At 53.0% G+C, this 14,425-nt stretch overlaps 6 protein-coding genes across 6 annotated transcripts; 4 read left to right on the top strand and 2 right to left on the bottom strand.

The window, feature by feature from the left end:
- Positions 1-20: 20 nt before the first annotated feature.
- PV09_06418 (uncharacterized protein) lies at positions 21-1,163 on the bottom strand. The gene is made up of 2 exons (XM_016360055.1): positions 791-1,163; positions 21-739 (listed from the first exon to the last, which is right to left on the bottom strand). Exons 1-2 carry the CDS (start codon positions 901-903, stop codon positions 250-252), a joined length of 603 nt encoding a protein of 200 aa, XP_016212137.1. The 5' UTR covers positions 904-1,163; the 3' UTR covers positions 21-249.
- Positions 1,164-1,417: 254 nt separating this feature from the next.
- PV09_06417 (uncharacterized protein) lies at positions 1,418-2,579 on the top strand. The gene is made up of 2 exons (XM_016360054.1): positions 1,418-2,363; positions 2,422-2,579. The coding sequence occupies exons 1-2, from the start codon at positions 1,704-1,706 to the stop codon at positions 2,503-2,505; spliced, it is 744 nt and encodes a 247-aa protein (XP_016212136.1). The 5' UTR covers positions 1,418-1,703; the 3' UTR covers positions 2,506-2,579.
- A 516-nt stretch (positions 2,580-3,095) lies between these two features.
- On the top strand, positions 3,096-3,472 carry PV09_06416 (uncharacterized protein; the record flags this gene model as incomplete). Its single annotated transcript, XM_016360053.1, has 1 exon — positions 3,096-3,472. Exon 1 carries the CDS (start codon positions 3,143-3,145, stop codon positions 3,470-3,472), a length of 330 nt encoding a protein of 109 aa, XP_016212135.1. The 5' UTR covers positions 3,096-3,142.
- A 1,011-nt stretch (positions 3,473-4,483) lies between these two features.
- On the top strand, positions 4,484-7,027 carry PV09_06415 (uncharacterized protein; the record flags this gene model as incomplete). Its single annotated transcript, XM_016360052.1, has 3 exons — positions 4,484-4,713; positions 4,769-5,513; positions 5,567-7,027. 3 exons carry the CDS (start codon positions 4,484-4,486, stop codon positions 7,025-7,027), a joined length of 2,436 nt encoding a protein of 811 aa, XP_016212134.1.
- Positions 7,028-9,560: 2,533 nt separating this feature from the next.
- Positions 9,561-11,478, bottom strand: PV09_06414 (uncharacterized protein). Its single transcript, XM_016360051.1, has 2 exons — positions 10,527-11,478; positions 9,561-10,475 (listed from the first exon to the last, which is right to left on the bottom strand). Exons 1-2 carry the CDS (start codon positions 11,361-11,363, stop codon positions 9,624-9,626), a joined length of 1,689 nt encoding a protein of 562 aa, XP_016212133.1. The 5' UTR covers positions 11,364-11,478; the 3' UTR covers positions 9,561-9,623.
- Positions 11,479-11,636: 158 nt separating this feature from the next.
- On the top strand, positions 11,637-14,082 carry PV09_06413 (uncharacterized protein). Its single transcript, XM_016360050.1, has 2 exons — positions 11,637-12,019; positions 12,078-14,082. The coding sequence occupies exons 1-2, from the start codon at positions 11,678-11,680 to the stop codon at positions 13,785-13,787; spliced, it is 2,052 nt and encodes a 683-aa protein (XP_016212132.1). The 5' UTR covers positions 11,637-11,677; the 3' UTR covers positions 13,788-14,082.
- Positions 14,083-14,425: the final 343 nt, after the last annotated feature.

Below are 14,425 nucleotides of genomic sequence, written 5' to 3'. Positions count from 1 at the left end.
AAATATGATCAATATTGATACCTGAGTGTCCCCAGAAGAACTACTTACCAGCGTAATCGTATAATTTTACATTATTTATTTTTCAGAGACTACTCTACCGCATGTACAGACTTCTCATTACATGCCCAACTGCGAAACTTTGGACAACACCTCACCAGCCCCCATTCTTCGACGCACGACCGAATCAAGAACGGGCGCTATCCTCTAAGCAATGCGCAGCTGCCAGATGAATGCATCCCGCTTGAGATTTTACAGCAAGATAATGGTAAAAAGTGCCATCCCAACCAAGGCCGCAGTAAGGGACACGGAGATGGTCGACCCTGAGCCTTTGACGGTGTGACTCGATTCGGATCCAGTCGCGGTGCCAGTCTGCGTGGCAGACGCTCCAGTTCCCGTGATCTTTGCTGTGTTCAAGGCAAGGCTGATGGATGACAGGGCTCCCGTATTGATCGACATTGTTGCGAGCTGCGTCTGGACGGCCTGTATGTAGCTCTTGGCATCAGGCGGCAGGCTAGAGTACCAGGCTGGCGTGTGACCAGCCTTGAACTCGGACTGAAGACTCGAGCGTGAGGTAGGATTTGCGAGATCTGCGTAGACGGAAGCAGGCACACCGGTCAAAAGCTCTTGGAGAACTCCGGAAGGCGCAGATGGGAGACCGAGCTGAGTAAATGGATTCACGACCGAGCCGGTTGGCAAAGGGAGAGACCCCGTAAGCCCCAAAGCTGCCGTGAGAGAGTTGCTAAGACAGTAACTGTCAGATATGTGTATACGAGCGTGAAATCGTGCTTACAGCTGACCAACTAGACCCGCGAGGTCAGTTGCGAGCGGTGTTGTTGTTTGCGCAACAACTACGCCAGAGCCGCCAAGCAGCGAGGCTAGAATCAAGAAAGCGGAGAATTTCATAGTGGTTTGTCTCAATTTCCGGGAACGAGCGAAGTGCTAAGTGAGTAATAGTCTTCCAGCGTGAAAGAGCGAGCGTCCAAGACCTGTACGTGCCCTCATCTTCTTCACGAAAGATTGCCATCATTTTATGACCTCTGCTTGATTTCCTCTCTTCGCTCGCCTTCGGTTGAGCTTAGCAAAGAGCCCTTCCTAATTATTTCCTCAAAGGGCTCAACCGACTGCTCTGGCAATATCCGTTCTGCCCTCCCAAGGATGTTGGGGTTTATGGTCATGCACGACAACAGAGACGAATACCCATTACATCATGGCTGACTTAAGGTTTGGCACTAATGTAGCTCACCACGTGAGCTGCACTCCCTGGTGAATTGCAGGACTGCCTGTTGACAGGCCACTAGCCGGACGAAGAGGTCGATTCCCGAGCTTAAATTTCCCAATCTGGACTGCCCTGCAAGGTGCATGCCGAGCTGGTTCGGTAAGGATTGCCGACACGACGGATCCTCGACGGGGAACTTTGGGATCGTGGCTTTTCGGGGAATTGCCAAGCTTAAGCCCTTTGCCCAAACTTGGAGAATCCCAGACTCTGATCTCGACGCAGCAACCAACATGCTCTCGCTATACACTCGCTTTGTGCTCACACCTAGCTATGCCCTCGAAAAGCGAGACTGGACTTCCAATTGACTCCGTGGACACTTGAGGGCATCATCTTAGGTACGGTGAGCCTACGGCAAAGGGCTGGAAGAGCTGATCAACAGAGTTCTAATGAAAGGCACTTACTTTGTGAACTTATCCGTAGCCGAGCCATGATTCGTCCAAGACCAACGGCTTGTAAGATTCGTCTAGATGTTGTGAAGAAGAGTATAAAGCTCCTAATACCATCACGGGTGAATCTGATTCCTCAGAAGCTTCAGGAACCGCTTTGCGAACGCATCTTCTCTGGACGCCAGGATCAGTCATTCGTTGCAGCACACACTATCGTGCCTTTCGCCTCAGCTATCATGCGTTTCTCATTCTTCGCTACAGCTCTGCTGTCCGCAACTGCATTCGCAGCACCTTCCGCAAAGGCGGAAGCGGCGGATCTTGCGGTTCGCTCACCAAATGCCCTACCAGTTCCAGCCCCAGCTCCTGAGGCACTTCCCATCGCCAACGCGGCTGCAGCTCCATCTGTTGATGACCTGGCGCCTTTGCTCAATAACTTGATGTCACGATCACTGGAGGAGCGACAGGATATCCTGAGCAGCATCACCGGTCTCATCTCCGATTTGGGTCCGATTATCCAAGCCGTCCTATCACTCTTAAACGCGGAAACGATCAACGATATCCACAGCATTGTCACTCACGCTGCCGACCTTTTGGATGACCAAGCTGAGCCCGCTGCAAAGAACTTGATCCTCCAGGCCAATAGATTGTTGACGCCAAACAACACCGACATTCTCGTCAACCTTCTGAACGACGTTGCACCAGTAAGTAGACTCGAAATGTCTTTTCTCTCTAATGCATCCATTTGCTAACCGTTTCCAGCTCCTGAACCAACTTGGTCCCCTGATTAGTGGAATCTCATCATTGCTCTCTTCTCTACTCGGTATCTTCTTGCCACATTCTTAAGTAATATGTAACAGTGATACAAAAGTACAACCCAATTGAAGACGTGGATAGTGGCTGTGAGCGAGAGGTGGGAGGGAAGGGGGAAAGACAAGAAGAAAGCCAGATTGACGCATGCTCTTATAGCTTTTAATGTGCCGCAGAAGCAGCAGCAGTAGTAGTAGTAGCGAAGACTCCAACTAGTTACACTCCCTTTGATTAGTCCCGAAGAATGTGAATAATAGTGCATATCGAAGACCATAACCAACGTGCATTTCTTCACATTTCCCAAATCGGAAGAGCAGTATCGTTTGGATCTCTTCAGATCTTGAAACGATCGTATTTGTGCGTGGATCTCTTTCATCTTCTAATCTTTCCAGTAAAATGGCTTCATTTTGCAGTACGTATCTGGAAATTCTGCCACCTCCCGAGGTAGAACCCGAAAGGGAGATGTCATGTGCCAGGGCAGGGCAGTGTATATAATGCAAAGGTGGGCATTTCATCCACGCGGCGAAGTGCTTATTCCACAGTCTTTCGTTGGACATTCCCCAAGCCAGAGGATACAAAGCTTGTTTTTGGCGGGATTTCAAGGGTCCGACCTTACTGTCACCAGACGCCAGACTTCCGCGCAATTCGCGTAGCCACGCAACGGCATTCGTCAATGGTGGAAGGGGCTGACACTCGACTGATCACGCCGGGAGAGGTGGGCGAGCACAACACGGAGGACGACCTGTGGATCATCGTCAACGGCCAGGTTTTCGACATTACGGTGTACCAGCACGAGCATCCCGGAGGCGAGAAGGTGTTCAGGAAGGTCGCGGGCGGCGACGCGACCAAGCAGTTTCTGAAGAACCACAAGTTCAGCACGATCGACAGATTTAGGGACGAGATCTTCATCGGCACGCTGCAGAAAGGCGAGGAGAAGGACAAGACCGGGGAGCATTCAGGAGGAGGCTTCTTTGGCCGTCTGAAGTCGAAGCTGCTGCACTGATTGATGGATGGGGCTTGGCGGCCGGGCGCCTGAGGCCGCAGCGGCCGCCCCGCGTGGCGCTGCCCAGGCCGCCACTGGTTTGCTCAGGCGTAGCGTGCATCGATGTTCTGTGGCGTTTCCTCACTCTCGACTCCAACACAACATCCTCCCGCTCGCAACCCCGTTTCCTTCCTGCGCTCTGCTCCACCACGTCCCCGACGTCGTCCCAGCCAGCCGACTCGGGCCTCGCGACCAGTGCGTGGCCGTGCGTTGGCCGTCGAAACTGAGCAGGCGCGGACGGCGCCGCTCGTCGTGCGGATACATGCAACCTGTCCCGAAGGGACTCTGCAAGGCGATGAGAATATCACTTTGTTTCAGTGCACAGCTTCGACTTGCATGTCGCAGTGCCAGTAGATCTAGACGCTATTGTTTCATCAGTCGAATGCAACTCCGTTCTCTAGCCCTCACGTAATTTGGATCTGCTGCACGCGAGAGATACGTACCCCGTCGTCGTTGACTCGACCTGGCTGACATCTCGTCCCCCCATGCCTCATGCCGGGGGCATGCCGAGGCGGCGCAACATGGATCTCAATGTGCATTATTCCTTGCGCGTGGCAGCCCGCCAGCTACCCTGATTCACGTCTACGGCGAAGGATGCCTTCTCCCCGACCGTTCGCTCCACGTCAAGGCCTTCACCCCGCAATTACCGCACTGCTCCAGCCAACGTTCGCATGGAATCATCTCCACAGCGCTCGGTCCTGGATGTGTGGGCCTGGCGACGAACGACCAGGTATGCATGTGACGCCTGTGCTTTATGCGCCGTACACACACGTCCGTTGGCTTTTGGTCGGATCAGCCAGCCTTGCTTCTCCTGCTACCTTGCTCTGCCCTCATAACAACCGACGTCCCCTCCATTGGCTGCGAATCCAGACCGTCACTCCAACCAACCCTCTTCTCTTGACCGTTCGCCGTCTTCTACCCCAAGAGCAGTGTTTGTCTTCCCCGACTTGTACCTCTTGACCACCCTGCCAAATGCCTGGTGTCAGTCCACCAGCCGACAAGATGACTAACAAAAAGCGTACTTCAACGCAAGCTGCGGGAGAGGATGGCCAGGAGAAGCCGATCAAAAGAAGAGCGTCGACAGCGTGCCAGGCCTGCCGCGCGAGGAAGGTTCGATGCAATGTGCTGGAAAATGGGCCTCCATGCACAAATTGCCGCTTAGACGACGTCCAGTGCACGATTTCCATCGGCAAAAGACGACTGTATGTTAGCTCCAGGCCTTTTGCAACCAATTCTCTGACATGGGCACAAACACAGAGGAGTTTCGCGCGGTAACGCCGAAGCCATTCTGCTTTTTTCTGATCATGGACCCTCAGACGGCGTCGAGGGCACGTATTTCTCTGGCTTCCACAGCAACCACAACCATGGCCACACCCACAATCATGGCCACAACCTTGGCCAAATGCAGAAAAGAAACCTCAATGGATCACCACAGCATGTTCCGCCGATGATGCATCGAGCCGCATTTCCCGCATACAATCGCACCTCCAACGTCAGTATCGAGTCTTTCCCGGAGCAGCAGTACCAGTTCATGGAGACCGCGTTCGGGCGGGCGGCACATACTGCCTCTCCCCCAATAAGTCATGGGTCGGCTGATGCCCAAATGTCACTGGCGGCCGGACTTCCTGAGCTGCGATCAAGTCCAGCCAACTTGCTTCCTCCGGTACTACCTCAATGGGTCAAGCCCCTCCCAGAGCGTATCAATCCAGACGACGCCGAGTTCTTGGCCAGGAAGGGAGCTCTGTCTGTGCATGACAGTGCCTTTAGAAACGAGTTGCTCAAGTGTTTCATACGCTGGGTGTATCCCTGGTCGCCCGTCATAAGTTTGGACAACGTCGTGCGGACGATGTCGGGCGGCAACGGGGCCACAGACAAGATCAGTCTGCTGCTGTTTCAAGCCATGATGTTCGCTGGTGCAGGCTTCGCTGACCTCGCCATCTTACGGAGTGCTGGTTTCAACAGCCGCAAAGACGCCCGAAAGCATTTTTTCAACCGCTGCAAGGTGAGACAGAGGCAACCATAGGTTAGGACTTTTCAACGCTAACACTTGGCTAGCTCCTTTACGACTTTGAGTATGAAGATGATCGGCTTGTCCTGATCCAAGCTCTAGTCTTGATGACGTATTGGCACGATAGTGCTGACGACCAGAAGGACATCTGGCACTGGATTACTGTTGCTGTCGCCCTGGCGCAGACGATCGGCCTCAATCAAGACCCTGATACGCTCGAGATGTCGACCTCGGAGAAGCATCTTCGCAAGAGAGTCTGGTGGTCGTTGTTCATGCGTGATCGACTAGTTGCGTTAGCCATGCGACGGGCAGCGAAGATCCAGTTGAACGAGTCTCACGTTCCGCCACTTTCCATTGCTGATTTCGATGTGTATGAAGGTAGTGCTTCAGCTAACACAGACTTCTTGAAGATGGACGTTGCTCAGCGCGAACGCATAGCTATGGTATCTGTGGAATGCTGCAAACTTTGCACCATCATCGGCCGTATTCTCGAAACTCAATACTCAACGACGTGCATACGGCGACGAAGATCTGGGAGTCAAGAAAGACCCAACACCACTACTACAATGGTCCTCGTTCCTCGAAAGGCGCAGGACGACAAGATCCAGGTTCTGGCTCTCGATGCGATGCTGTCAGGTTGGGCTGAGGATCTTCCGCCCGAGATTTCCTATGAGAACATCAAGAGACAGGGAAATCAGACGGATAACTTCGACATGAAGCTGCATTGCGCCCAGCTCTCGATGCTATACCACACTGCAATCATCATGCTCTTCCGGCCGGCGCATCTTTCGCACAGCGCAAACGGCACGCGATTAGAGACAACGCAGGAATCCAAATCGGCACTGGACAAGACTCGGGACTCGGGCGTCCAGATCACACGCATCTCCACGGAGCTGGAATCAATGAACAGTGTGCGATACCTGCTCACGGTCGGCGTCACAATCGTGGTGCACGCGGCGATGGTTCAGCTCATCGAGGCGGGCTCACCCAACCCGACGCATCGCCAACAGAGCATCGAAAATCTGGCCAAAAGTATGCGCGTTCTCGAGCAGCTCTGCGATGTGTACATTGCAGCGGATCTTGCAGTCCAGCTTCTGCATGCAGGGATTGCAAAGGCCGGAATACGACTCACCACGTCTGGCCAGCAGCAACGGACCAGCATCAGTCCGCTGAGCGTTATCGACGAGGAGCCCTCCCGCGAAAGGTTCATGAGCCAGGCGATCCTGCAGGACAAGCCTGCGAGCGATATGAGCCTCAGCGAGGATCCACCAATGGTCAGCGCGACTGACGAATTCGCGCCCAACCTCTGGCCAGGCCTCACGCCATCTGGGCAAACCCCGGGCGTGGACAACTTGTTCGGATTTCATGACACGACGTTTTCCCTGGACGAGAACATGGGGGAGTTTGGTAATTTTGGTTATGGTACGGTTTCCGGCGGCAAAGACGGCTTCTTCTCCGAATCTGACGCAGCGCTCCTGGAGCCTCATTTGCAATGGATAACGACGTAAGAAGGAAAATTGGAAGTACTCTCTCGTAGTTTGTATAGATACGTATCGTGACGATAATACTAATCCAATGAGACTATTTTTTTGGTATTTCTCGTTATTTTTTTGCAACGCCTGCCGCATCTGCTCGTGGTACGCAGGGTATGGTTAGACCGCTCACTGCATGTAATTTTTTTTTTTTTGATATCGTCATCGCAGCTGAAGCTTTTACAGGCGGATGACAAACTTGACGCCCGCGTGACATCGTACCGTCCCCAGCAACGAGAGGAGCGTGATTGCCACCATCGTACAATCTTTTACTCCTATTTCCTCCTATTTCCCCACGATGTAGTTGCGTGATCACCACGATTCACTCGATCACCGGGTGCAAATGATTACCGCAAACGTTCTGGCAGCCCGAATTATGCACTCGTGCACATTTGATCGACCTGATGCAATGAAAATTTGCATATCACCCTGGGACGTGTACGCCGCCCAAAGCGCGCGACATCGCCGTGAAGACATCTCCCCTGTGCTCTCACCCCCCCCTCTCCCCAGCGCAAACTGCGCATCCTAGCCGTGGCTGCATCGCCATCCATGTCAGCATACATGTGCAAATCCGCAGGGGTACGGGCTCCGTGGCTTTCTTCTGACAGCTGCCAGAGTCATGACTTTGCAGACGTTGAATTTTATGCGCCAGAGGGCGGCCCCAGAACGAGATCAAACACGCGTCAGAAATGACATCTTTCCCCGTCGTGGGTCGTGGCGGACCGAACAGGTGGTCACCTGAAGGATCCCACAAAACGAGGGCGGCGGAGATGAAACGTCCGGATATGAATATTTTCTTGGGAAGGGGGCTATGCGTCGATGATCCTGCAGACGCCCTTCTCGTCTAGAAGCTCAGAAGGATGGCAGAATAGTATATCAAGCGCGCTGCCAGGGGGGAAACAGTGTTCTTGCGCAATGACCCTTTTCTTTTTCCCCTTTTCGTACGAGCGAAGAACGACCGTCTGCTCGTGCGAGGGCTCGCATGAACTTGCTGGGAGCGCAAAGACAGCTGCTGCGGCCTGAGGGTTGAGCGCGCAAACGTGCAGCCCTCAAGCGAGCTGTATGTCGAGATTGAAAGTGCCGGTCCGCTCGTTTTCCATCACGAGTCGCGCCCCGTCGTTTGCGCTCCAGAAGTCATCTCGTCTGCGAGCTTGGACGACTCGTGGATGGAACGCGCTCGTACCCTCTCGTTTGGCAGCTGCGTAGCACCGTCAGCGACGTCTGACGACCTGCCCACGGCCGTGATTGTAAGCGATGATGGAGGATGGATGGATCGAAGTGGAGTCGCTGCGTTACGGAACGTCTGGCCGTTTCCCGGCAAGTCGCTGCTCGCAGAGAGAATTGTGAGACCCAAGATGCGCCGTCGCCATGCCTTCGCCCTGTGCTGATTCTACCCGCCCATTTTTTTTTCTCTTATTCATTCTGTCTTGCGTGCAGAAACTGCTCACGTCGAAGAGCCTCGAGAGTTTCTCTGTTCGCTGCAGCTCCTTTTCAGCTGAAGTGCATTTGCAGTTCTTGACTCTCAACGGTGATGGAATTCAGTGGCGAGATGTTGTGCATTCTCTAATATCGACCTCTTTGTCAAATCTTGCTGCCGAGAAATGTCCCTGATACTCTCTTTGGGACGTACGGACAAGTCCCAGCTGCGTTTTCGGGGCTCTCGCAGAAACAAAATTGAGTACAGTGAATCCATCACAATGAGTCTTTAAGCCTGATTTCAATGCCATGGCGTGATTCGCAGATGTGACCGCCATCGTCCGGTTTAGCTTTGACTCCATACACGCATTGGATCTACATTTGGAATATGAGATCGCTGACAAAGAAGATAGAGTGGAATTTTCTCCGAGAAACTATTAGATGACAACATGTCGTGAACACAAGGCCGATTAAATTGAGATCGGTCACGTCTCCGGGCAGCAACGCATCTCAACTATTCGGAACAACGAACATAACTTTGGGGATACAGCAGGGCTTTTGCTGTGGCGCAACGTTCTGTCGCACGTCCTCCAGATCGATGACAGAAACGTGGTGCCCGACAAGGCTGAACCAAGGAACAGCATAACGAAGCATAGTGCACTCTGCTCATTGGACGGCAAGGAGAAACCCCTCTGCGATCTCTCTCCCGGTTCAACACCAAGAACTCGCTCTTCCCTTACTGTGGAAGATCCACGGCATGGATCCCGATGGCCACCATCTCCACATGAGTCTCCAGCCGAGGTAGATCTATCTTATGGGTTGGAGATGTTCAGTGAACAAATCGTTGAAGTATAGATGCACGTGCCTACAAGAAAGAAAGTCGCTAAGCTTAAAAGAAAACTCGACGGCTGAAATGCGGGGATGTCCTTGTAAGGTTGACAGCAAACGTGCACCTCATATGCGGAGCAAAAGTATTGTCACTCGAGAATCAAGGCACCCAAGGATACAAAGACTGAGACACAACTCGCTCATACGTGCATGGTTGGCAGGCAGCTCGACCCGAGGCATACGGTGATGGCACGCGTCGCTCAAATGGAAGCACAGTGGCTAGCAGTGATGCAATTTTGTTGATGATTGCTAAGATAACATGAAGATCTTATCCGTCTAGAACCCTGAGCATATCCTCCACACTGGTAATCTTTTCCCTCTCTTTCCCCAGCCGTGCGCCTCGTTCGCGTTCGACCTTATCGATTTGCCGCCAATCGTTCCAATCCGTTCGTCTGACACTCAAACATTGACTCTGTAGCTCTCGGAGAACCCCATGCCAGCCATCTCGTACACATTCGCTGACGAGGTCACCATTGAGAAACTGCCGGCCCGCGTCAATGTCTTGCATGATACAATCTGCCGTAGCGAAAGCATCTTCCATCGTGCTCGCAATGACGCCCGTTGGTCCTCGCTTCACCCAGCCAGCAACGTACAGGCCTGGCAAAACTTGGGACAACTCCACCCCCGGTTGGCCAGTGGCTTCCTGTACAACGCGACCACCTCGGTTTGGAATCACTCCCCTGCGCTTGTCAAAATGAATACCAAGATCAGAAAGACCAGGAAGCTCTATTGACTTGTAGCCTATCGAGCGAAAAGCTAAAGATGCCGAGAATGCCCTTGGTTGTTCCGAAACGGCCTGGACAGTAGCTGAGGGGTCGTAAGGATCAGCGTCGACAGCAAAAGCTTGCTTCTGGAGTGAGATCGATGCCAAAACTTCGCGCGCTTCTGGCCGATCCACGAATTTGATCGGAGACCATAGAAATTCAAGAGCGAAAGATTTAGATTTTGACTCGGCAGACGACGCAGACCCTGCGGAAGCTTTAAGCAACAGCTCTGCAATCCGTCTTCTAGCGCGCGGGAGTGATTTGAGGTCAGACGGGAAAAAAGACGGATCGACATGCTCGAACCGAACGTCTGGAATGACGGTTAATTCACGAATCTCCTTTATTGTAAATGCGGCCTAGACCACCGATTAGTGCTGGCATGTCGCTTCCGTTTGCTGGCAGCATACCTGCAGTGGCCCTCTTCGCCCAATAGCCGCAACTTTTCGGACATTGCTTTCGCTCAGTTCCTGCAGTACTGGCTCTGGAATGTCCGTTCGTCGTAGCGAGTCTACCGGCGTGAGTAGAATGCGTGCGACATCAAGCGACACATTGCCTTGGCCGATGATGGCTGCATTGGTCGCGTTCTTTAGGTCGAAACCCAAGTTGGAGTATCCGGGTAAGCCGTTGTACCAGGCGACAAAACTCCTCGCACTCCATACATTTCTAAAGTGTTCGCCTTCAACGCCAAGCTTCCGGTCTTCGCTTGCGCCGTAAGTGAACAATATCGCGTCGTAGTGACGTCTTAACATTTCAAACGGGACCTGGCGGCCAACCTCTACATTGCCTATGAAATCAAAACCAGGTGTTTGCGCAATTTCTTCGAACCTGTCCTGACAGTTCTTTACCTCAGGATGATCAGGTGCGACGCCGTAGCGAACCAGGCCAAATGGCACAGGCAATCGCTCATACATGTCAATCTTGGCCCCATGATGCTGCTTTAGCAGTCGCGATGCGGTATAGAAGCCAGCAGGCCCCGCTCCGATGATTGCTAGACGAAACGGACGGTGAGAGCCCGATGGAGTGCTATACCGACGGCTTATCCCGACGAGACTGAGGCGAGCAAGCTTAGATCCTGAAGTTGAACTTTGATGTAAACGTAGCTGATGGCGCGAAACGACTGATGTCAGAACACTTGTTTGCTCCGTTGAAACCGCTGCTGTTGAGAAATCTCTCTTTCCCGCGGCTCTCGTCGATGACCTGTTCGAAACCAGCAGTCGGGTCGCGCAGCGGTGGCAAAGAAACATTGTCAATATAAGTGCACCTCTAAACGTGTTTAAACATAGCCAGGATCGAATCCGTACGATATCTAGGTCGACGCGTACAGCCTCTAAAGTATAATTTTACTTTTTTCTGATGACTGGACTGACGAATCGATGGATTTGCCGACGTTCTCTTGGTTCTGCACAGCGGGATGCTCCGCTGCAACGGGCTGAATCACGTGATCGTTGCCATGGCGACGAGTGTCAACAGCCCACCATGATGCGGAGGCCATTATCTCATAGGCACTTCGCCCATTTCTACACCAACGTATGTAAGAGGCACTCTTTACGCCGTCAAGATGGGTGGACGACAGCCATACATGTACCAGCCGGTCACGCATGCACCGTTCAACCCAAAAGCATACTCGCAATCGCTCGCAAACCCATCGCCACCACGCCCGAAGCCTGATGGGCCTCTGATCCAGTTCAATCGACACCCAGACAGCTATAACAATCTGCCGTACGGAAAGCATGTCAACGCGAAGCTGATGAGTCCTGGAAGCAAGAAGAGGATCTTAGTTGCGAGGAAGATTCAGCTGGGATGGCGGACACTACAATGGTTTGCAGCATTGGCAGTCTTAGCATGTGTCGTGATCATCAAGGGCGCGCCAGATACTCAAGGCTGGATCCTGAGACTGCCGGTACGTATCAATCTGTCTGGCGACTCAACAGTCGACATTTTCTGACTCCAGACTTCAGCCTGCTCTTGACCTTGCAGTCTCTACCTACGCGGTCTGGCACCTGTGCAGAGCCCCAACTCACCACCCACCAGCAAGTGCAGCCAGCTACCATGCGTTCTCTTTGGTGATGGATATTGGCTTGATTCCATTTTATGCATTTACCAGCATACTTCTGAAGAACCAATTCGAGACACCCGCAGACACAGAAGGTAGATGGCGAACCATGCTCAACACAACACAGGCGACCAATACGGTCTTTCAGGTCACTTGGTTGACGGCGATCGTGGCAGCCGGGCTGCATGCAGTATCCCTCTTCATCAGCGCGTACCTGATCGTCATGTTCCGAAAAATAGCAAATCTGCCGCCGGATATGAACCCTCTGGAGGATAATCTGACCAGCCGCAGCAAATCGAAGCACAAATACAAAAATTCCGACCTCTCAGCCCTAATGGGCGAAGAGAAGAGGTTCAGCGACATTACAGCCCGCAAATCAAACACTAGCCTCTCGGACGAGGATAATTTGACTTTGCGAATGTCGCAGACGAGTGAGAAGCTTACGGGGGTGGACAAGCACCGCTCGTCCGGAGTCTCGTTCTTCGCATCTCGAAATGGGCAGGCTAACACATACTCTCCTCACAACCCGGAAACCGCAGCAGCAAATCAACTGTGGTACATTCCTGATCCGAACATCTACAAGGAACCAGGAGTGGTGTACCAGCAGACCGGCTCGGCACGGCACTCACGAGCGGATTCTGACTCCGAATATGGCCACAGCCGAACGTATTCCCCCATGCCAAATGCACCCCGCATTGCCAAACGCCATTCCGCAGCGCCTGCATCGCCCATCGCGATCTATGATGAAAATCACCAAGCCGAGGAGCCGAACTGGGAGATACTCGATCATGACGAGGAAGGAAATATTTCCGACGATTTCGATCCGTACCGACAGGCGCAGTCCAGAACTGTGGGTAAGTCGACAGGGGGGGTGGTTACCCGAGGCTCAAGCCGGTATCAACAAGTCGCCCAGAGTGACTCGGAAACCGGCAATCTTGCTCATCTGGATCCAAGCCGGGCTCTCCGCATGAATCCTCCCACCCCAGATCCAGTCCTTCACGTCGAGCAGCAGCCAACTTCACCGCTTGCCCGCCTGTCACGGGGGTACCATGACGACAAGGAAAACACCGGGGCCGAATGCGACGAGCGTACGCACACGATCACCTCTCAAAGCAGCTTTCATTATTCCGAGTCTGAGCCGACAACATCCCAAGTAGGCCAACAGGAGCAGGCGCCGCCTAAGTCGCGCTTCTACACAGATTTGGCTGCGGCCATGCGAGGCGTTAGACACCACAACCCTTCAATCAAGGTTCCAAAGAGCGTCGCCGGCAGCGTGCACACCCACCTCTCGTCCTCGACTGCAACTTCTGGGAGCAAGGCAGTGCCAGCCACCCTGGGCGATCGACGGATCAAGCCGTCGGGCACTGTGATCCGCAAGCCGTTAAAGTCCTATGACGACGGTCAACAGACAGGCTACACAGTCGCTAAATCAAGCCCGTCCCGTGTTGTTAGCAGGTCAGGCGTCGACGTAGATGTGATGGAATTTGCTGCAAACGGCGACCTTGGACTGGGCAGCGTGGGAAAGACCAGGAGGGAAGTGAGTGGCAAGGTTGCCGAGGAGGGTAGAGGAGGCGGTCTGTGGCGGCGCATCAGTGGCCGTGTCCCTTCGAGGTAAACTACGATGAATGTGCTCGTAACGCGATATAGCATCGACATGGCGTTTAACGTAAGTATCGGGTCTGTGGCGTTTAATGAAACCGATGGGAACATGATGGAGAGTGTGTTGGCGTTGGCTTTTGGACACCGAACATGTATGAGATGTGGGTATTATGTAGTCTGACAATGCGAACGTGTGTGGCGTGCGATTGTTGGCTGCCTCAATGTCCCTGTTGTGATCTATGTCGTTGCTCTTGATCCTGGTGGATGGTGCTGCAACATAATTTGTGTCACGGGATTGTTCCGAGACGGCTCTCAGTTAAAAGCACGCGAGTCTTTGCTCCTTCGATCCATCACATCTTTTGTCCTTTGTGGTTGAAGCGACTGTCCTTCGTCACGGTCGTGTCTTCTGCCTGATGAAGATGCAATACTGTGAAATAACAATTGCTGGTGACCGCTGAATCGCCTCTTTGCGGTTCTGTGCGGACATGTTAGGAGCTCGAAACTCCAGGATCTGTACCACAGAGTCAAGACATCCCTTGCCATCAGTCCACCGGCTGCACATTGCGTCAAGTGCCTCATTCTATGTTGCGCGTAGTAACACAAAGGGCTTCGTTCTACAACATTCTTTCTTATCCTCCTGTCGACAAGCGCGTT

The sequence above is a fragment of the Verruconis gallopava genome (assembly GCF_000836295.1).
Source record: "Verruconis gallopava strain CBS 43764 unplaced genomic scaffold supercont1.22, whole genome shotgun sequence".
In the NCBI taxonomy this organism is placed as follows: Eukaryota; Fungi; Ascomycota; class Dothideomycetes; order Venturiales; family Sympoventuriaceae; genus Verruconis; species Verruconis gallopava.
The sequence above is the reverse complement of the archived record's forward strand: the minus strand, read 5'-3'. Positions and strand labels throughout refer to the sequence as shown.